The sequence below is a fragment of the Pteropus alecto genome, unplaced genomic scaffold (assembly GCF_000325575.1).
Source record: "Pteropus alecto unplaced genomic scaffold, ASM32557v1 scaffold669, whole genome shotgun sequence".
NCBI classification, from domain to species: Eukaryota; Metazoa; Chordata; class Mammalia; order Chiroptera; family Pteropodidae; genus Pteropus; species Pteropus alecto.
In genome coordinates this window covers 871455-894723 of record NW_006442554.1, presented here as the reverse complement: position 1 = coordinate 894723, position 23269 = coordinate 871455, and the positions used below count along the sequence as shown (strand labels likewise).

At 39.9% G+C, this 23269-nt stretch overlaps 1 protein-coding gene and 1 pseudogene across 1 annotated transcript in view; both read left to right on the top strand.

The window, feature by feature from the left end:
* Positions 1–23269, top strand: part of ZNF81 (zinc finger protein 81) — a 78692-nt gene that overhangs the window by 15975 nt on the left and 39448 nt on the right. Inside the window, exon 3 of the mRNA XM_006922773.3 lies at positions 13443–13452. Coding sequence (XP_006922835.1) covers positions 13443–13452 — 10 coding nt within the window. The remainder of the gene's footprint in view (positions 1–13442; positions 13453–23269) is intronic.
* Positions 4534–4648, top strand: LOC112471793 (annotated as a pseudogene).

Below are 23269 nucleotides of genomic sequence, written 5' to 3'. Positions count from 1 at the left end.
ATTCCTGGATCTCTGTTCTGTTCTCTCATATAGTTGCTGCTTGTCTTCCCATTGGCTGCCTTTCTGTATCTGTTTCTATGTACTAAGCAAAGCTCCTAAATCTCCCAGTCTTATTAGTGCAGCTTTGTGAAGTAGGTGTCCAGTGGCACAGTCCTGAGAGGGGTTCAGGCGTAGCCAAGTTTAGCCCCAGCCTGTGCCCCTCCAGGGCCACCTGTTAAGATAAAGCAAGCAATCCACAGATGCTGTGCTTATAGTTGCCTCAAGAGGCCACACCAGAAACCAAAGCCAGCTGTCACTCGTGTGGGTCTTAGAGCTGCTCAGCAAGAAGCACCGATTTTGCAGAGGATATAGCTGGATGTGATTTGGGTGAGGTCCAGGAGTTGGGGGAGGTGGAGTTTCAGGGAATCCTCTGGGCAGAGCGACCCCCATTAATGATGTCTCAGCTATGATGGTGCTGAGTCCACATACTGGGAGCGGGGAGGGCTCAACAGAGGAACAATGGATGCTGCCAGCACTTCTGCCCAGGAGAAAGCCTCACCTCTGGCCCTTGTTCCAACAACTCAGTGTCCCCTTTGTAAGTCCCTGGTGTCCCCTGAGCAGCTGACCAGGCGCTTGTGCTCAGAGCGAGGAAGTCTGTTATCGTGAAAGTCCGGTTGCAGACTTGACCCCTTTAAGAGGCATCTGCAGTTGCTGGCTGCTGCTGCCTATGTCCCACTCAGCCACTTGGGACTGGGCAGCCTGATGTCTTCACCACCTCCTCCACCATAGCAGGGTGATTTCTTATGTCTCTCCTTAGTTGTAGGGTTTCTGTTCATCTAGACCCCAGATAACTTTGCTTGCTGTTTGCTCTCTGTTTCCATCACAACTTTGATTTAGTCTCAAGAGGGGATGAACAAAGCCTCTATCATCTATGTCATTTTGTCTGGGCTCCTTTGCAAAGAATCTTATTATTCTCTTAAGCTAGAGGAAAAAAAGGACTTTAGTACTCATGGCAGTAGTAGCCAGAGTCTTAGCATTTGCATCAGTTCCCTGAATCCCAGTTCCTACAGGGTGACGTGAAGAGGGCTAGGTGATGCCTGCTTACATTGTGGATTGCTTAGATTACCTGACTCTTTTATAATGAGCAGTAAGAAAACTTGTCCTTTGCTTTGGAGGGAGGCACAATATCTTACAAGGCTGTTTGCTATCCAAACATCCTTGGAAAGAGTCTGGAACAAAGTGCATTCAGTGCCCATGCTTACAAGATGTGTAAAAACATAAGAGACCTATGGAGAATTGTCTCTCAACAATATATACCCTTCGTTTCTACATTGTCTTGCCTTCTGAAAAATTTCCCATGAGTACATGACTCTGTCAGTCACTTTGATTGATCTGACTGACAGAGGTGAGGGCCAAATTTGTTCAGTTTGTCCAATGTAACAAGGCCATTATCAACAGGACTCCAGGCAGTGGAATGAGACCAATCTGCAGTATTTTGCTCAACCATGACCTCCAGGGTTCTGGACTCAATCACCTGAACAAATCCCATAAGCCGTCAAGGTTTACCTCACAAAGCCAGGTGCCTTTCTCCTTAAGTTTCTATATTGCCTTTTGTACTTGGTATGAGACACTAATCCAAGCCTAACAGGATATGTTAGCAATTGCACAGATTTCGCCTTGGCCCAAGAAGGCAATTTCATTATCCATAACAACCCTTGGCAGTAAACTGAGCCTGACTCAGAATGCTTTCTAGGGTTAAGGTAGTATGTTGATCACCTCAGATAAAATCAGATAGTATGTTGATCACCTTTCTAATTGGATGGTTCCTATCATAGGAATAATTGCCTTCAGGGTACATGTATATAACAAGCCATTTACCCTTCTAGGAAGCTCCTCCTAGCAACCAAGTAGGTAGCCTTCTTTTGGAGAGATCCCCAGAGTCATTTAAGGGCTACCTGAACCACTGGTCACCACCTTAAATACTTGCAGGTCACTTATGACCACCCCTAACATACAGATCACCATGTTTTGGGGAGGGAGGCAAGTTACTCCTTGGCTTCTGCACAAGAAGTACAATCCAAGGGTACCCTCTAGAAGTAAGTATTGTTTACAAGTTTTAGGGCCCTCTAAGTAGGACCTCCAGCATTCATGGAACATAGGTTGAGAGTGCCTCCACTGTGGCCTCTTAGCTGGCTGATAGTTTCTATCTGTTAAAGATAAAACCAAACATGAAAGAAAATTGATTTTGTTCAGTCTATTACAATGGGGAGAGCACCCCAAATGTGAAGATTGGAGTTTCTCAGCAGGTAGGTTTTGCTTTTTACTTTCACAGGAAGAAATAGACAAGTTGGTTGGGAGATTTTCAGTTGAGATTGCTTCTGCATTCAGGAGAAGTCTTAGTCAGCTGAAAAGAAATGTTTATCTCTGTGTCTAACTAGTTTAAGGGGAATAAACTTCTAATCTCAGTTAAGGTTTCGTGAGACAATGGGAAGTTGGAGGGCCTTTCAGCAGGTTCAACAAAAGGAGAAAGATCTGTGTTTGCCCTTGTTGCAGGTAAACCCCAGGAGTCTTATGGAAGTCATGAGAAAGAGTGGAGAGCAAATCTTATCTAAGTCATAAGGGGAAAGGTATCCTTCGTGGTAAGTCATTTCTAAGAGCACAAAAGTGTGGGGGAATTTCTTAACTGTCACTGTTTTCAGGTCTCAGGTAAAGTTCAGCATTGTCAAGTGTCCTCAGTTCTGTTTGAAAACTTGAGTCTAGTTCTTGTTATTGGAGAGACTGCCTGAAGGCATTCATTCCAACCTGTCCTATATGTCCAGCAGCTGCATGGCATTCTTTTGCCCCACAGAATAACTGAGCAACAGCTACAGGAAGTGTTTTGAGGAGAGGAGACATTTGGAGGTGTTGACAAGTGTTTCGTGTGTGAGATGCAGGAGCTAGGGCCCTTCCTGCTGTTTTCAAGTAGACTCCTCAGCAAGCTTAAGGGGTATGCTGATAACATTGAGGTTGCACATATTGGCAGACCTGACAGATAAATTTAAGGCCCTTGCAGCAGTTTGGGGGAGATGTACCAGGGCATTTCCCTTTGTGAGGAAAGCTCTAAGGGTGGTTCAGAAAGACAAAGATCATTAATGCTCCTCCATTTCCTGTACCTCCTGGGGTCTAAGATGTTTCCTCTTTAGTTTCAGTGTTGTGCTCACCCTCTATTGATACAAAATCATTATGGTTCATTCTAGTAGCTGTAAATTCACTTTCACTTCCCCAATCATCTACTGGTTTCCCGATCTTTGACATCAATAAGTTCGGTGCAAGAGAGACAAAAACATTTTTATAAATTTACTGAGCTCTGTTATGTTCTGTACTTTGGCCATGTGGGTCATTGAAGGGGGACACAGTGAGCAGTGTACTGAACCAAGTGGTAATTATCCTTTTATCCTTATGATCTAGGACAGTATCAATCCAACCAGTGAATCCAGATGACTGAACCAGAATCAAATTTAAGTATCTTAGGCTCCCTTCCTTCTGACTGGGCTGCCACCCAGAGGATTAGCAGCCAGGCTAGTCTGGGGTTGCTATTAGGTGAAAGAAAGATTAGACCCAGGAATGTTCAAGGCAGGATCTCAAATTGTCAAAATACGTCCATATAACTGCAAACTACTTTTGTTCTGATTATTACCCAGGGAGCAGCTGAAAGGAGATGATTCCTTTCTGGGACAACCATATTCATTGACTAAACTGCCTTATTAGAGTGTGTGGAGCCTGAGGAGGTGAGGGAGGTAGAGTCAGAAATCCTTTCGAGTCCATTTTTGGGAGGCCATTCCAATGCTTAGCAATACTAGATGCTAGTGGATGGTAGGGAGTGTCGAAGTCCATCACATACCTTGACTATCAGCCTATTGTTACATGGCTTTTTCAATAAAAGGTATACCATTTTCAGGCTTCAAACAGTCTGGAAAGCTGAAAACCTGACACAGATGAAGTCCAAGAGCCACAATTATGTGACTGGAGTGAGCTAAGGCAGACTGAAACAGCAACATTTTAACATGAAAAAATGTCAACAGTGATGTCACATCAGAGAAGGCTCTGAGAGGGGGCATGAGGTGTGATACAGTGAGTTGGCCAGGAGCAGGCTGGGCCACACTTAATTCAGTGCACTCTTATCACAACAGGTCACCTTTTGGAAGGAGTCAGAAGTTTGACATGCAGTGCTACCTTCTGCATCAGAAAGGTAGAGCCTTGTCCTTTGTGTCCAGTCTAAGATGATGGATACAGTGCCATGTCCAATGTGATGATGGATCCAGGCAGCAATCTGGGCAGTGAAGGCTCATTCAGCAGCTTGATTTCAGTCAGTGTCATCAGAGGATGGATCTTTACCAAGGGCATCTACATGGGTGACCCAGACCATTCAACTAGTAGCTACAATTTGTTTCCATAGTCCATGATACCAAAGAGGGCTGTCCATTCTCTCAGTCTACAGTCTTCCAAGTGGAAAACTAAACAGTTGGACATTGGCAATAGCTCAAGAATAAATAAATATCAAAGGGAATATTGGTAGTCTGCAAGCCATCCTGAACAAGCCCGATCCCATCTGATCTCAGAAGCTAAGTAGGATTGGGCCTAGTTAGTACTTGGATGGGAGACCACCTAGGAAGACCAGGTGCTGTAGGCGTAAAAATAAAAAAAATAAAGGATTTTAAGCTGACAAGGTCTTTGCAATCTGTGAGGTCAACCAAGGGTTGCCTTGCCTAAAAAAAAAATATTGGCCAGTTATGAGAATGGCCTACCTGCTGAGTGGAGTGCCCAAATCCATTCCCAGTTCTGCTGAGGTGTAACAGCCACACAGCCCAGTGGAAATCATTAGATTCCAGCTTAGCCAGACCATTAATGGATCAGATCCAGGCATTAGGGAGCCTTTGTGAACCAAGGGCCCCATTAAGCCCAGCAGCCTTGCACCGGTTGGCAGAGTGGGAAAAAATTTTTCCCCAAAGGGGTAGCTGTCTCGTTTTCATGTAAAGCCAAGACACTGCTGGAACCAGGCCAGCTGTAGTCTTGAATATACTTTCCCTTTGATAAGTGAGGCTTGTTGGGCCTTTCCTACCTTGTTAGTCATTGAGTCTGAATTGACCTACCCCAAAATGAGACTCTTAGGTTAGAGGGGTGCAAGGCCATTATGGGTCAGTTGTTCAGTTTTGACAAGGGCCCAGTAGCAAGCTAATAGCTGCGTTTTATAAGGGGTGTAGCTGATAGCTGTTAAGGAAGATGACAAGGGCAAAATCATCAGTTACACAGACTGGCAGCTCAACAGGGTCATTTAGACTTTCGGGATCCTGAAGTCACAGAGCTGAGAATGTGCCACAGCTTGCCAGAGAGTAACCTACACTACCTGTTGGTTTGGGCCCCACTCAAAGGACGTTGGTTTGCAGTTAGCCAATATAAAGGATCAAGCATAATGTCCAAGTGAAACACATACTGTCCCTCACCCAGAGTTCAGTATGGTGCTGGGCTTCCTTTTTAGTGTGGGGTTCAAAGAGGTAGAAGTTTTTCCTTGACTGCAAGAAGGGTAGAGCATTATGAATCTACCCAGAGATCTCAGGCACTTTACTTGGTGAGCAGGTCTCTGAATTTTGTTAGGGTTTATCATCCACCTCTGATGGCAAAGTCATGATAATATGGCAGGCAGAGCCATTGAGACTAAGGCTTCTGAACGGCCGACTAAGAGGACTTAGGACTTCATCTATATAGTGAAAAGTTTGAAAAGCAGAGGGGAGAGGCCAGTACCCTAAAGCCTGACCCATTCTTTGGTGTGAAACGCCAACGTGTTCTTATTATCCCAGGAGAGGACTATGAATGTGTATTGAAGATGTTGCCATATGAATGCAGATTGGTCTCGATTCTTGGTGTCAAGAACTGTGAAGAATGAGATTTTACCCAACCTTTAACAAGTGGGCTTGCCACAATTTCAAGTATGTTGTCAGAGTCATGGGACTTCTGAGTCAGTGATGATTTTATTACAGAAAAAACAGTAGCCAGAGTCAGCTTGGTTGAATGTTAGGGAAAAAATGAAAAACTCCCCTAGCAACCCAGGAAGTCCTCTGCATCAATGTAAAATACAAAGAAAACCGTTTTATTGTTGAATAAACATTAAACCAGACTGCAATGTGCATCACAAGCAATTAATTAGCTAATGGATTGCAAAGACAGAACGAAATCTCACCCTTTTGTGTAGCTGAGCAGATACAGCCCATCACGTACATGTTCTCAAGATAAAGGGTAGATGTCTTCATGCAAGAGGACTTCAGAGCACCATTTTCTCTGCATTCTTTCATAGTTCATCCTAAGTTCACCTGGTAATTGGAATGGCCATCTATGCTAGTTAATTGCCTTTATCCACAGGCAAAATCAAATTTCTGCTGTCTCTATGACAACTGGATGATTATAGCTTAGAGCCAGGCGCCTAGGCTAAGCTCCCAGGGTTACAGGTAGATAGGGACTCTATCTTCCTTGAAGTTTGTACTTCAAAGGGATGGCTCCCAGGCCCTTAGGAAAAACATTCCTGGGTTGTAATGCTGAAAAAAGATTTATTTAGGTTTTCAAAAGATTTATACACATATCAAAAGGGCAAAGTATTTGCCTTAGTGGGGAAAACCTTTAAATATCTCTTACCAGTGGTTAAAGCACATTCTTACCTAGCAATGTGCACAAATTCTCCAGTCTCATGCATTACTTTTATAAACTGTTGTGCTGTCTTAATTGCTTGCTCCTTCAAATCATTAATTATTTAAGTATTATATTTTAGTTCCTTATGAAGTCTTACCCAGATGAAGCTTAAGGAGTAGCTCTCTGGAGGCCTGATAATGTAATTTTTAATTAAAAGCGTTTTTCTTGAAAGGCCAAATACATTTCTTCTGAGTTCCTGTCATTCAATAAGGAACATCACACAACATAATTTATCCCTGTAGTAATTCCATCTTCTCAAATATTATTTCCCAGATGCAAAACACAAAGACACCCATGGCCGTTATCCAGTATATTATTATGAGGCACTCTTTGAAGGATATAGATTGAACTTCTAGTGTTTAATGTATTTGGCCTTAATTGTTTTAAGTCTTGAGGAAAAACCCAAGCTATGGGCCATTGTTTGCATTGGTCCAAATCAGTAGTTTTATTATTATAACAGGCATACAAGTCTCCATGAATAACAGGCATCCACTTTTGTTCATCTGTCCATACCGAGACTGGAGAAAACTTGTATCCTAAAATTAATCCAGTGACATTGCACCTATCTTCTCCAATCTCTGTCTATAAATGCCAGATTTGTCTATTAATTAGATACTTTTTACACCATTCTTCTGTCTCTTCTGGTGTAGTCATAGTCTAATACCTGTTTATTCTCTTAAATATGAACAGTGCTGTAACTCTGACTAGTGATACTATCTTTGAGCTATCTAATAGCCAATTGCTCCTAGGCTGTAAAAATGAGTGGCTCCAAAACCTTTGCGGTGATTTGTTGTTGTTCCATCATTGAATTATTCCGAACAGTCCAATTCCAAAGTTTTCTCTATTTCCATTCTGCTCGAGCTCCCATAACTTTTAAACATCTTGCATGATGTAATTCCATCCAGTGCGCAATTGTATTATGTATGTTTGTTATTATCCCAACTCACTAAGTTTATTATTCAAAGTCAATATCAAGAGTTAGCTGTACCTGTCCCTATTCCTCCCAGGATTATATACTAATACATTTCCTATTGCCCTTGCATTGCCCCAAACAGGCCCCTTAGACAGATTACATAAGGGGAGGGATCAAGGGATTCATGTTTGGTTGTGAAGACATATATCAGCCTCAGATATATTAAGAGAAACTGTCCACTTGTAATCCTGGGGGTTATTAAAATAGCCTCAGGGCATTGCCATATTCTACATGTAGTAGGGAACTAGATCTCATTTATATATATGAGGAGTCTGCTGAAGGGATTTTCACATGTTCGATTGTAATTTACCATCACTATCTTTATGGCTATTATAGTTTTATTGATGCAAACTCATACTATAGAAAAGGTGAGAGAACAATTCACTATTGGGGTTACTCCTACCATCCTATTGACTGTAGTCTAGTTAAGAGATTTCTTTTTTATAAGGATCCTTCCAATAAAACTCATTAACAAAACATTTTTGTGTCAAATTTAGGGCTTGAGTATCTCGATTACATTGGTATTATCAAAGGTTACTAATGAGTATGGTTTCATCTTTACTCTGCCAATAATTAGATCGTTGGGCTTAAAAGTCCAGATCATGTCTATTCTGAGAATACAATATGGAGTTGATCAGAAATACATAATTACTGGTAGTACAGGGGGAAAAAGCAGTGTAACAAATGTTTGTTTTCTAGTAAAATATTGTTCTTAAGTAATTGAAATAACCCTACTGTGACTAGGACAGCAAGAAAGCCTATGAGAATAGTAATAAATTTGCTAGAGTACCTTGGCAGGGTTCCTCAACACCCAGGCCATGGACCGGTACAGTCCGTTGCCTGTTAAGAACCGGGACGCACAGCAGGAGGTGAGTGGTGGGTGAGCAGCAAAGCTTCATCTGTATTTGTAGCCGCTCCCTAGTGCTAGCATCACCACCTCAGCTCCATCTCAGATCATCAGGCATTAGATTCTCATAGGAGCACCAATCACTGGTGCCAAAAAGGTTGGGGGCCGCTGTCGTAGGTGAGGAAAAATAATTTTTCTTCTACTTTTCTGAGTTCTTGGCTGAGACCCCTTTAATGAGTAACTCAAAGCAGTGGCTTAGAACTTTGGCGTATCTTCAACAAAGAACAGTACATTTATAGAGAAATGAAAGGACAAAGGAAAGCAGTTATAGGCTTCTAAGGGTTCCAAGGGTGACAAACTATGGGAAGATAAATATATGAGAGGAAACTAATGGTAGATAAAGGCCAGTTAGTAAAGTTTGTTATATAGCTTCCTCTAGTGCCCGCCCCAGGCTTACAGGGTTTAAAGTTGTCTCTAGTAGTTAATTTTTGTCTTTCTTGGTAAAGAGGGGACAAGAGGCACTTTTATCTGTTTCTTCTCAATTGCCTCCAGCTCATAATAATTATGCCAAAGTGGCATATTTTGGGGTGGCATATTCTTCTACCCTTCAATCTCTTTTCAGTTGTCTTCAATACCAGCATCAGTTACTTTAGAAAACTTAAGCTTCAAGTCCTTTGTGGAAATGACAGTCCAGTCTTCTTGAGGTGCTGGCTTCACAGAGAAAGCATGAATCCAACTGTATTTTTCTTTTACATGGTATCCACATGAGTAATCACCAGCACTTGAAAAGGTGACAGCCTGTATTTCCCTGGGACACTTTTATATAAATGAAATCTCCTGGCTGATAGAGATGGCAGACTTATTTTAGGGGGTCCTTCCAGGTTCTTATGACTTTATGTCTCAGAGTTTCTAGGGGAGAGAGAAACCCTTTTAAGTAGCAAATATGATTATGAGAGGATTCAGTTAAATTAGGCATAGGATATGGTATTAGACCAAAATTTATAGGCCTGCCAAACATAAATTCAAAGAGAGTGATTTCATGCTTGCTGGCAGAAGTTGCTCTAATTTTTTAACAAAGCTAGTAGGCCATTTTAACCCTAATTGGTCACTGAATCTTGGCCAATGAGTTTTCTTAGAGTTTGATTCATTTGCTTACATGCAAACAGTACTAAAGATGATAGTATATATGATAGCTTGTGGAAGTCTGAAAATATTTGCATAATTCCTGAACAACAGTGGAAATAAATTGACTTCCTCTATCTAATTCAGTATGCATTGGTATCCCCAAAGTGGGAATTAGGTTTATTAAGAGAAACTTTCATTGCCTAAGCATTGGCTTTTTGAAGAAAGGAAAAGTTCAAGCCATCCAGACCTGATACTCACCATGACTAGACAAAACCTCTTACTTTCTGCAAGCATTGATTCTATGAAATCCACCTGCCACAAACTATGGGTCCTTGTAAAGTTGGTTGGGGAAAACTTCTAGTGCTTACCTTGGGAGTGGCAAAGAATTCTGCATATCTCTTTAATATAGTCTGAATAAGTTCATCTTTTTGGTAGGCATAGTGAGAGCCTAATGCTTTTAAAATCCCTCCCTTGGCTGATTTTGTTGATGATGCAGCAATACCAACCAAGCATATAAAGACCATGGAATAGGAATTATATTGTTAGGTAACTCCCATAGTACAGTTAAATTTCTTTTTAGTTTCTTTCTTAATTCATTTGTCTATTTTCTTTTGGAAAGCATATTAAAAAAAAAAAGCATGAAAGTTTCTTGTTGTATTAAAAGTGGAGCTTCCAAGTTGAGGTGGCCATATTTGAAAAGTGCCTTTTGCAGCTCTGTCAATAAAATCACTACCTTTAGAAATTTTGTCATTCTTCCTTATGTGGGCTCTGCAATATATTACTGATGTTTGAGTAGGTAGTTTGAAGCCCTGAGCAACTCAGATATTAATTTTCCATGAGAACATCAGATAGTTCCCATTGAAGTCAAGAATCCCCTATTTTTTTCCCAAGTTGACTCCATTACATAACAGACACCGAACATATTTACGACCAGTATATAGATTCACTTTAAGTCCTGAATTAAGAATTGCAGCCCTAGAAATGATATTAACTTTTCTGCTAGTGCTGACTTAACACCAGGCAAATATAACTTTCTAAGATTTCCTAAGCAGTCACTATAGTATGTGAAGCTCCAAGATGGCTCTTTTCATCCCAGGTACATGACCCATCAGTAAACATCAAATATGCATTTTAAACTGGAGTATGAGAAAACTCAGGTTGCTTCCTACCTAGTGTCTTCTTCTATTACCATTACACACTTATGATCATCTGTTTAGTCAGGATCTGATAAAAGAGTAGTAGGGTTTAGGAGATTGCATCTTCCAAGCATAAGATTTGAATTAAATAATAATGCTTGTTCATAGTTAGTCAGATGGCATACTAATAAATGCTGAGTCTTATGAATTTGTAAGATAGTTGTTACAGCATGTGAGACATGTGAATAAATGACTCAAGGTAAGGGCTTGAGCCTTTTCACTAAGTGTGATGGCTGTGGCTGCTGCCACCACTTGGAGGAATCCAGGCCCATCTAGCATCCAGAAGAACTGAGAAATGGAATATTGGTTTGTAGTCTAACACTACCTTTTGAGTTAAAATTCCACTAGCAGCACCTTTATTTTCATTACAAAACGAGTGGCACGTTTTTCAAAATTTGGAATCCCCAGACCTGGGAGAGAGCCTATAGCTGGTTTTAACTGTTCACAAGCCTCTCTGATTCTAGGGACCACATCAGAGGCTCTGAAGAATCATTGATGGAGTACTACTCCATCAGAGGCTTTGCCCTCTCTGCAGAAGTTGGGACCCACTGTCTGGAGTACCCACCTAGTCCTCCAGATCGTCTAAGTTGTTTTCTTGTAGTAGGCTCTTTCATCTGCTAAATTGGAGCCTTCACCTGACAACAGATACCCTAAATATTTTACTTCAGTTTAGCAGTATTATAATTTGTCTAATTCTAATTCTAGAGAACCCTCATGCACCAGTGAAGCAAGGAGTTATAATGAAGCCAAAGTACCAGGTTTGCATTGCCCTTCAGTTTTGGAAGCTACCAGCAAATCACCTACATATGGAATAATTATAGATCCCTCCAGTGGGATAAATGTCTCAAAGTTTTCCCATGAATGGTTAGAAAAATAATAGTCTTGAAACCCTTGGGGAATCTTTTGCTGTAAATACTGGAGTCTTAAAAAAGTAAAATCAAACAAGAATTTAGACTCATTAGTCAGAGAAACAGGGGTGAAAAAAAAGAATCAGAACACAGATAAACTACAGAGGAAAACTTAGCAACCTCTGGTACAGAAGTGAGAATAATTACAGGATTAGGAACTACAAGAGTTAATGGAATAACAAATTTATTTACTTCCCTAAGATCCTGTATGAATCGATGTTGTGGTTGTCCATCAAACTTACCTTCTCTACTAGAAGTATGGGAGTATTACAGGGTGAATTCCTTTTAAAATAATCTCTAGTTTTCCTAATTCTTTTATAACTGATTTTATTCCCACTCAACAAAGGATCTTTTTTTTACACATGGCCATAGCTTATCTTTTTGGTAAGCTGTTTTTATCAATTCTACATCTTGAATTAAACCAGTATCATTATTTTCTAGGGCTAAAATCATTGGGCATTGATTTGTTTCAGTTTGGGGTATGTTTCCAGCATAGTGGAAGACTGCCACCCTCTCCCATACTCCTTTTCTTTCTGAGGGCACAGAGTAATCAAATCAGGTTCCTTTTCTCTGAGGAGTGCCACAAGCACTCCATCCTGAGTACAGAACATGGTAGCCTTTATTTTGCACAGCAAGTGTGCAAGCAGGTCTCTCACCAATAGGTTTACAGAAGAAAGTAAGAAAAAGCATGTTCTTCATCAGAGAATCTATCATTATGAGAACTGTGGAAGAAAAGGAACAACTAGAAGACTGACCTGAAATGTCAGCAACCTGCATTGACCTACCACTAGATGGAAAATGACAAATATCAGGAAGCTGCAGAATAAGTAGCACCACTATTTACCAGAAAAGGCAAGCATAGATTAACCTAAGGGAAAATTATTGAAACTTGTGGTTCACCAGTTTAGAACTCTGAGATTACCTCAATCTGTCGATTTTGAACCATTTGCCTATTATTCCCTAGCTAAGGGTTATGTCCTGGGCCTTCCCGATTCCCTTGTTCCTGCAGTGTCTGTGTTCTCTGGAATCTCTTTTTGTAAAAAAGCCCTCTTCCAGTGTATTGGCTTCTTGCAATAATGACCTATGATTTTCCCATCTACCTTGGATCCCTTCATATGTTTTCTGGAGTAGGAGATACCCCCTCAGAAAATAGTTGTAACTAGGCAGCTGACACAGTGGGTTTTAATTGCTTCTTTTCTTCTTTGTCTTTCTCTAGATTGTCCCCAAACTGAGCAGCTGCTGCTAAGATTTGAGTAATAGTCTGTCTGAGGCTGAGACAATATGGATAGGACCAGAGAGTGATTTTGATCTGCCCCTCAATTGTTGCTGGGAGATTTTGAGAAAGTCTCAACTGCTGATGGAAATTAACAGAGAACTCACTCATATTCTGGGTATACTGCTGAAACTTCTCCCAACTTACTTTTAGCAGAAAGGATTCAAGTATGGCCATTTGCAGACCCTCTCAGTGAGTCCCTAAAGCCCTTAGTTCTTCTATGGTTTGTTGGGGGCGGGCAGCAGATAGTCAAGAGTCTTTTTGGCCAAGATCCCCCTGATACAGTAGGTCATCTTCCAGTCCTGACATGCTCGCTCCATCAAACAAGCAAAGCCTGCTGGTTGCAGAATTCTGTGCAGCAGCTAGTGCATATCCCCATATATGGGATTATAAGCTAAAAACACGCTGCCAAGTATTTGTTTAGACTTCTGTGAGTCTTCCCTGGGCACAGGAAGAGAAGACTATTGGCAGAATTGAAAAGCATATAGATTCTTACTGTTTCGAGTTCCCTCTTACCCACAAGGAAGTCTGTGGGTATATTCTTAATGGTATCAGCTTTATGAGTAATGTGGTTAGGAAGGGCTGGCTGTCTTTTCATTCAGTTAAGAAAACTGTAAAACTAGATGGCATTTTAGTTTCCTTTCCCATGTTGGTATTTTTCAGCCTAGCACATTTTCTGTTTTTCTTTTTTTATCTTCTTATTTATTTATTTTTTTTTACTTTTCAATTACAGCTGACATGCAATATTATATTAGTTTTACTATATAGTGGTTAGACATTTATATATCTTATGAAGTGACTCCCTAGATAAGCCTAGTACCCATCTGAAACCATACATAGTTATTACAATATTATTGACTATATTCCTTATGCTGTATTTTACATCCCCATGACTATTTTTTAAATTAATTAATTTATTTTTATGGCGACATTGGTTAACGAAAGCCAATGTTTCAGCTGTACACTTTTAACAATAAATCATATATATATATTTACACTATATGTTCACCTCTCATAATTATATTTCTTTCTTTTACCACATATTTGACTTCCTTTACCCCATATACCTCCCCTCTGTCCCCACCCCCTACCCTCTGGTAACCACTAGCGTATAGTCCATGTCCATGAGTCTCTGTTTGCTTGTCCTGTTCATTTGTTGCTTTTAGGTTTATATCCCACATATAGGTGTTATCATGTGATTTTCAACTTTTTCTGTCTGGCTTATTTTACTTAGCATGATTATCTTGAGATCCATCCATGTTGTCACAAATGGCAATATTTCATCCCTTCTTATGGTTAAGCAATATTCCACTGTTTTTCTTTTCCAAGTGACTACTGCAATGATTCTCCATCCTATTGTCTTCATATGGGAACATAGTGTCTTATCCAAGCTCCCAGTTATTCCTTGATAGTATTGCCTCATCATCTCTGCTTTCTTAGCTACTTGGCATGTGGATGAGAAGTGACTCTTGGAGGTGGCATCTAGGCAAAGTAGGAAATGGAATCAGAGTGTGGGGGTCAAAAAATTTCCTTCCACCTTCTAAGTTCTTCTATCTGGGCTAATAATCAAATTAACATGAGACAGATCAACAGGAGAAAATGTCCACTGTTTATTATGGATGTACATTTGGGGGTACCATAAGAATATGAGACCCAAGGAGACATTGGGCAGTTGGGGCTTATATGTTATTTTAGACTGAGAAGAAAGGAGGTAGGGGTTTGGAATTTCAAAGGGAAAGCAGGCAATTTACAGGTAGATTATAAAGAACACACATGGTAAACAAATTCTTGCTGAGCCACCCAGAAACAATGAGACACAGAAGGAAGTTCAGCCAACAGGCTGTACTAAATTTCTCCCTGTCTGCCACACTTAGTTTATATTATGATGCTAAGGTGAAGTTGCTTCCTTTAAGTAGTTTTTCTATTTGAATTCCTTTAGGCAGTTAAGGGAGGTCAAAAGTGCTTTCTATTTGAATTCCTTTAGGCAGGTAAGGGAGGTCAAAAGTGCTTTCTGAGTCTTTTGTTTCTTAATAACCAGCTTAAAATCAATATCCTAAAAGGCCTATTTTGGGGTGACAAAACTTTGGTCCCTCCGGAGCTAGGGCATGAGGCACACAAATCTCACACAGGGCAGATAATTCATTATTGGCTCAAAAAGTTGTGCCCTCATCCTTCTTTTCAGGGAAATCTACTAATTATCAGAACTGCCCATCTCAAAGATTGTAGTTTTCCTCTTACCCGGTATCAGTTTGAGGCAGGAAGGGATAAAGAGATATAAGGGCGGGGGGCGGTGGCGGCAAATGGAGTGGGAACAGCAGAGAAAGGAGGAGGAGGGTTTGGTGAAAGAGAAACTGACTAATTCTCCCATTTCCTCTTCCATTTTCCTCAGTCTTTCCAAATAATTTTTAATTTTTTTTTGCTAGAATGATGTTCATCCCATGAATATGAGTTAATTCATTTACTGGGGGTGAGATCCTTCAAAAAACCACCACAGATAAATTAAGTTGTTCAAATCAAAGACATTGTCCTCAAGCCACTGTAAGGCTGGATTCCATTCCAGATGTTAGAGATATATTAGCCCTTTAAGAGACAGACCTGCAGGCAACATTTTTCCACCGTCACAGCTAATGGTGACCCTGATGGATTTTAGGTCCTGTATTATGCATGCTTACTTAAACCAGTGTAAAATCTGGAATTTGGAGAGTGTGATTCATCTAGCTAGTTTTGTAAAGAACACAAAGCTAGAAGGGAGACATTTTATAATTTACTGGTCTTCAGTTGGTGTGCTCAGTTGAAGAACTTTCAGGCCATCCCATCTTCGTTAGCAGATTGTTGGGGAAAATTAAAAATAAAATCTCCTGGCAACCCAGGATATTGTCTCTACATATGTAAAGAAGAACGAAAACAATTTTATTACTGAGTATTAAACCAGACTGTGATTTGCATCATGGGCAATCTGCTAATGAAATTGCAAAGATAGAAAGAAGTCTCACACTTTTGTGTAGCTGAGTAGATATAGTCCATCACATACATGTTCTGAAGATAAATGATAACTTGTCCTCATGTGGGAGGACTTGATAGCATCATTTTCTCTGCATTCTTTCATAGTTCATCCTAAGTTCACCTGGTAATTGGAATGGCCATCTATGCTAGTTAATTGCCTTTATCCACAGGCAAAATAAAATTTCTGCTGTCTCTATGACAACCAGATGGTTACAGCTTAGAGTCTGGTGCCTAGGCTAACCTCCCAGGGTTACAGGTAGATAGGGGCTCTATCTTCTTTGATGTTTGTATTTCAAAGAGATTGCTCTCAGGCCCTTAGGAAATACATTCCTGGGTTATAATGCTGACAAAAAGTTTATTTAGCTTTTCAGAAAGATTCACATACATATCGAAGGGGCAGAGGAAAGATACAAATACCAGTTTTTTCAAGAGAATGCTATAAGAAAAGGGAAGGTCTTTTCCCCTTTGGCCACAGGGAAAATTCCCTTAAAAAAATTTTTATTGGCTATGGATTTTCCAAGCCCCAGTTCCTACAGTGTTGGCTTCATCCTTGACAGCTGCCTGTTCATGCTGTGAGTTGCATTATGGGAAATGAACACTGAGCCTGGGGAACTCGCTGCTTAATAGCAACCTGGAAGCCAGCTTCAAAGTTGCATGCAGCCAATACAAACCTGAGAAATGCCAGGGAAAGGGCATTCAGGGCCTTGGTTTTTATTTTTATTTTTATTTTATTTCATTTTATTTTTTGTCCTACCCAGCAAGATGTGTAGGAGCTCAAGAGACCCATGGAAGCATCTTCCAATACCACTGGGTTAGAAAATAAAGCCTAGGCAGTGTCCAACACAGCATCCTAAGTGACATCAGTCTGTGCAATGTTCAGTTACAGTCACAATGTCTGGAACATCCAGGGCCATGGGAGTGACAGTTGAATTTCATTGGCAGTAATTCACAGTGAGCCTATAGCTCCTGCTATAGTATTTAACTAGTCATACAAGGCTGTTGTATTGGCACATTATATTATATATCTTATTGCGCCTGCCTTGGTCTTAAGGCTGTGACTTTTCTTTGTCCTCCCAGCATTCTCTATTGTTCCTGTTGGACTACCTGGGAGAGGACAGGGAGATGGGTTGGGGAGTGATTTTGCATGCCCTGGTATCATGTCTCCAGCAGAGAACCCCTTTTGGATTTTATGGGCACTGATACAATAAGATTGTAAAACATCATACCAGTGATACATTCAGCCCTAAAAGCTGCAATGACAGTACATTGAATTGGTCCAAAGGGCCCCCCAAGGTCACTTTAGCTTCCTTTCTTTACTAATCCCTGCTGAAACCCCATCAGTTGAATTTGAGTGTTCCCTCCTCAAGATCAGATAGGATGGTCACTTGGGCACCTGCATTCAACAGAGCCTTAAAGGTCTGTGTTTCTTCCTTCCCTGAAGTTCTCCAGCATACTCAGAGTGTGTGTATATGGCCTTTAGTCCCTCTTGGGAACAGTCCCACCTCTAATCATTTCTTCAAAGCAGCCGATTTCAGGGTAGAAGGGGAGGGAGAGATGAGACATGAAGTGATAGGGTGGCTCCAAGCCAGCAAGCAAATCTTTACATTGAATTTTGATTTTGAACAATGTGGCTAGTGCTCAGGCTGATGAATGTCTCGTGTTTTATGTATGCCCAAAGCTCTGTATCAGGCAGCAGGGTCCCCATGACTGACATCATCTATTTCACTTTTATGGATGCCTTGGTTCTGCAGCCACAGCCACATTGCTTTTTAGTGGTGCCCATTGGCTAACTCAGGCTTTACAGCACAGTAGCAACTTTTTCTTTTTAAGATGTCCACTTTAATCTGGGGTATTTGCCGCCCATTTTTGTGATAGCATAGGGGAGGAATAAGTTTTCCTTGACCTTAGAATCCCTGGCTGGGTCTGAAAATTAAACTGACAAAGAATAACAGGAGGAAAGCATATAAATTTAATATATGTTTTATGTGACATGGGAGCCTTCATAAGGAAATGAAGACCTGAAGAAATGGACCTGAGTAGTTCTGTGCTAGGTTTCATGAAGAGTGGACAGTCATGGGGGGATGTGACAGTTCAGGGAGTAAAAAGTAAATGTAGTAAACTGAGGGACACTTAACAGGGACTTCGGATTCTTCTCAAAGTCCACTTTTATTTGGAGATAAGGGTATTTCTTTCCTCCGGGAATAGAGAGAGCACCTCTCACATGAGGGTTTTATGACTCATTTTGGGAAGAAGGGTTGTGACAAAGCCAGAGTGACCTTCCTGCTTCTGCTGTTTTCTCAAACTCCTTTAGCTTAAAATATTCAATATGCCAAGGTGCCATATTTTGGGGTAGTGTGTCCTGAACCCCATATATAATAGTATGTTTTAAGTCTTAGCTTTAAGATAAAGGCTGGGGAAGTTTTTCAGGACAATGAGGACGACCTCAAAAATTTATCTAGAATGCTTTGGGTCATTTTTTTATTTCTCAGTGGGTTTCTTATTTCTCAGCATTATAGATCCTGTATGGGGCATTTAGAGCCCAGATGCTAGTCAGGGCCTCATCTGTCATTTCCCACAGGAGTTCATCTCAGTGAAATTTCACTGAGAAGGCTAAATCATAGCACGCAAGATCTACTGCAAAAAGCCTCTGAGACTTTTTACTGTTGTTTCTGAATGGATCTAACTTTGGTGTGATAGGAGGGGCCGAGCCATGAGACATGCCAGCTGTAGCCATTCTTCCTTAAAAAGCTATACGTGCTCTCCCACTCATCTCTCAACCAAAGAGCCAAAATTCTAACCATTTGCCTGGTTTCTATCCATACCAGTCATGAGTATAGATGTTCTGAGTGTAGATGTTCATCTCTGTAACTCTTGTCTTAAAAAGGTCAGGAACTGTCCCTGCCCTCCACTGAATCTTGGTAATGTCACTGGTACTGTCATTATAATGGGGTTCACTTGAGGCTGGCCACCAGATTGGTGAGAAAGTCCCCTACCTGGATGAGAGGTAGGACCAACCAGGACCCTGTTCAAGCAGCTGTCTTTAAACCTACTTCCTGTTACTTGATGTGCAATAACTTCCCCAATTCCTCCCCCACTGACAGACAATAAAGTGAATGACCATTTCTCGCATGGTTAACTATACAATTTGCTTCACATAGTCACTACTGAGTTCCCAGGACTTCTCTCAAAACTCCTTAATTGGCCCATGTATTACTTTTCTATCACTGCTGTAAGAAATTGCCACAAACAGTGGTTTACAACAAGAGAGATTTATCTTACAGTTCTGTAGTTCAAAAGTCTGAAATAGCTCTCACTGAACTAAAACCAAGATTCTGGTAGGGCTGTGTTTCTTTTTGAAGGCTCTACGGAAGAATCCATTTCTTTTCCCTTTGCAGCTTCTAGAGGCCACTCATATTATTTGGCTTGTGGCCCTCTTCTTATATCTTTATTTTATTTTTTACTTTTTAAAAATTATATTATTAGTTGAGTGTATACAGTACATTGGTTAGACATTTATATAGTTTATGAAATGATCCCCCTGATTGTTCTTTCTCTCCTCTGGCTCTACATTAGCCTAGCCATTACATTATTGCTGACTGCATTCCCTGTGCCGTGGTCCCATCTCTGTGACTGTCTATCAACTACTAATTTGGACTTTAACCATTTACCCCATTCTCCTTTCACCCCAACCCTCTTCCCTCTGGCCAGCACCAGATTGTCCTCTATATTTACGTGTCTGATTTTGATTAGTTTGTTCTTTTTGTTCTTTAGATTCCAAATATAAGTGAAATCATATGGTATTTATCTTTCTCTGACTTATTTATCTTAGCATAATAACCTCTAGGTCCATCCATGTGGTTGAAAATGGTAGGATTAATATTCCATATATGAACCATAACTTCTTTATCCAATCGTCTGTTGATGGGCATTTATGGTGCTTCTATATCTTGGCTATTGTAAATTGTGCTGCCATGAACATAAGGACGCATAGATCTTTACAAATTATTGTTTTGGTTTTCTTTGGATAAATACCCAGAATTGCAATTACTGAGTCAAAAGGTATATCTTATGCAGCTCAGCAACAAAAAAACAAACAATCCAATTAAAAAATGGGGAGAAGACCTGAACAGATACTTCTCCAAAGAGCAAATCCAGATGGCCAATAGACATGTAAAAAGATGCTCAAGGTCACTAATCATCAGAGAAATGCAAATTAAAACCACAATGAGAGATCACCTCACACCTGTCAGAATGGCTGTCATCAACAAATCAAAGAACAACAAGCGTTGGTGAGGATGTGGAGAAAAGGGAACTCTCATACATTGTTGGTAGGATTGCAAATTGGTATAGCCACTATGGAAAACAATCTGGAGGTTCCTCAAAAAGTTAAAAATGGATATACCTCTTCTTCCATCTTTAAAGCCAGGAACTGTGGGTTGGTTCTTCCCACAATACACCACTCTAACATCCTCTTTTATCTAACTCTATACTTTTTAAGGACCCTGAGATTACATTGGCCCCCACTCAGGTAATCCAAAGTAATCTCCCTATTTTAGGACATCTTTGGTGGGGGAGGGGGCATTATTCTGCCTACCAGAGGTCCACGAGACCCACATTCCTCCTTTTCCAGAAAACCACATCTCTGTGTGCAGCTCGTCCTAATCATCAAAACTTCCAAGAACTAAGAAGGGTCTGAGATTTTACCCTACTTATAAGCTAACATGTTTGCCTTTCATAGTTTCATGGATACTGGCAAAAGACATGAAACGCCTAGCAGTAGTGGTAGCCCGTAGCATGAGTATGAACATTTGTGCCACATCTCTAAACCTCTTTTCTTAAGGATGATACAAAGAGGGCCAGATGATACCTGCACATGCAGTGGTTTCCATTATAGGAGAGGATTCCCAGGATTATGGACCCCTTATCTTTCATAATGGGTAGTAAGCCTGCTTGATATTTACCTGGAGGGAGAAATTATCTTGAGTATAATTTCTAGTATAACCTTCCCTTTGCTCTGGATGGGGACTCTGTCTTTTAAGGATGCTTGCTATATAAACATCCTTAAAAAGATGGTTTGGAAAAAAAGCACTCAGTGAGTCTCCTTGCAAAATGTATAGAAATGTGAGAGACCTGTGAGGAATTGTCTCCCAATAGTCTCTCACATTCCTTTTAATTTATAACATTTAACAGATTCTCTTCCCTCTTGTTTTTCCCTTTAACTCTTTATTTGCTGAGGGAACTGGGTCATTTGCCCTGAACTATGTCCCACATTTTGGAATTTGCTAATTGTATTCTTGTGGTGTTATTTTAACAGTTCTTGCATTTCCATTTTAATGTGAACTGATAAATCTAGAGGCTTGATCAATTCAGATTCAATTTTTGTTTTTGGCAACAATACTTTATAGGTGGTGTTGAATGCTTGCCAGTTCATCCCTCCTGGAGGCACATAATGCATGGGTATTTCTCTCAATGTATTCAGAGGTTGTCAACCTGATCCATTTTATAAAAGTCCCTTCAGTCTTTCACATGATAGTTTTGGCAGCCAATGGTGATCTTTGGTTTTATTTGCATTAATTAGCTGGAATACCTCTGCAGATAATAAATTTCCATAGTCAACTTTGTTTATTCTGAAATGCAGTACTTAGAGGAAAGATAATTATTGTAGTATAAAACTCAAATAATATCTCTTTCTTGTTACATAAAACACTTCAACGGTGATCTGTTACTGAGAATTCATGCTATTTCCATGACCAGACTCCACCATACTTCCTTAGATGTTTTTTCATAATCACCTCATGACATATTACATAGTCTTCTCTCCTTTTTACAGACCTATTTGCTCTTTCCTTAATTACTACGTATTTTCCTATCTCCACACCATTATTCGCTTTTTTTTTCCTGGAAAATATCTCCTCCACTTAACTCTATCACACATATTTTTTTCCAAGATTCAGTTTAAACTGTACCAACTCTGTGGAACCTAAATATCCATCTCCAGTAGAATCGTCTATTTTCTCTTTGGGGTCTAGAGTGTACTGTGAATGTATTTCTAATATGCACTTTTGTTTTTTTGTGTTTCTTTGAAACTGAGTTATATTTGAAAAACATTGAATTGCCCACATCTTAAATAAATAGTTTGATGAGTTTTGACATATATATAATTATCACTCAAATTAAAATTAAAATATGGAACGTGTTCATCACTCTTGAAAGTAACTCTTGACCAGTCAATATCCTCCCCCTGAGGCAACCATTTTTAAGATTTTTAATCTCTATGGATTAGCCCTGCCTGTTATTCATTGTCATATAAATAGAATCATACAGTCTATGTTTGGCTTCTATTTGTAAAGTAACAAAGTATTTTGAAAGTCATCCAGGTTATTGTGTCTATCAGTAGCTATTTCTTTTTTTTTTAAATTAAATTTATTGGTGTTACATTGGTTAATAAAATTACATAGGTTTCAAGTATACAATTCAATAATATGTCATATGTATATTGCATTGTCTGTTCACCACTCAAAGGTAAATTTCCTTCCGTCATCATATATTTGACCCCCTTCACCCTTATCTACCTCCTCGCCTCCCCCTTTCCCTCTAGTAACTGCTAGTAAACTGTTGTCTTTGTTTATGAGATTTTGTTTGCTTGTCTTGTTCATTCGTTGCTTTCAGTTTTATATCCCACAGATAAATGAAATCTTATGGTTCTCAACTTTTTCTGTCTGGCTTATTTCGCTTAGCATGATTATCACAAGGTCCATCCAGGTTGTCTCAAATGGCAATATTTCATCTCTTATAGCTGAGTAATAGCCCATTGTTTATATGTACCACCGCTTCTTTAGCCAATCATCTATCAAAGGACACTTTGGTTCTTTCCATGTCTTGGCCACCGTGAATAATGCTGTAATGAACATCGGGGTGCATATATCTTCACAGATAAATGTTTTCAATTTTTTGGGGTAGATACCCAGAAGAGGGATTGCTGGGCCTTATGGTATTTCAGAAAAAGAAATCAAAAAAAATTTTTTTTGCAATTGCAACAAAAAGAATAAAATACAGAGGAATAAAGAAAGGATGTGAAGGACCTATACACTAAAAACTACAAGCCTATGAAAAGAAATGGAAAAATTGGAAAGATATTATGTGTTCATGGGTTAGAAGAATCAACATAGTTAAAATAGCCTTAGTACTTAGGTATCTTTTGATTTCTTCCTTAATCTCATTGTTATTTCATTCATTGTTTAAAAAGAA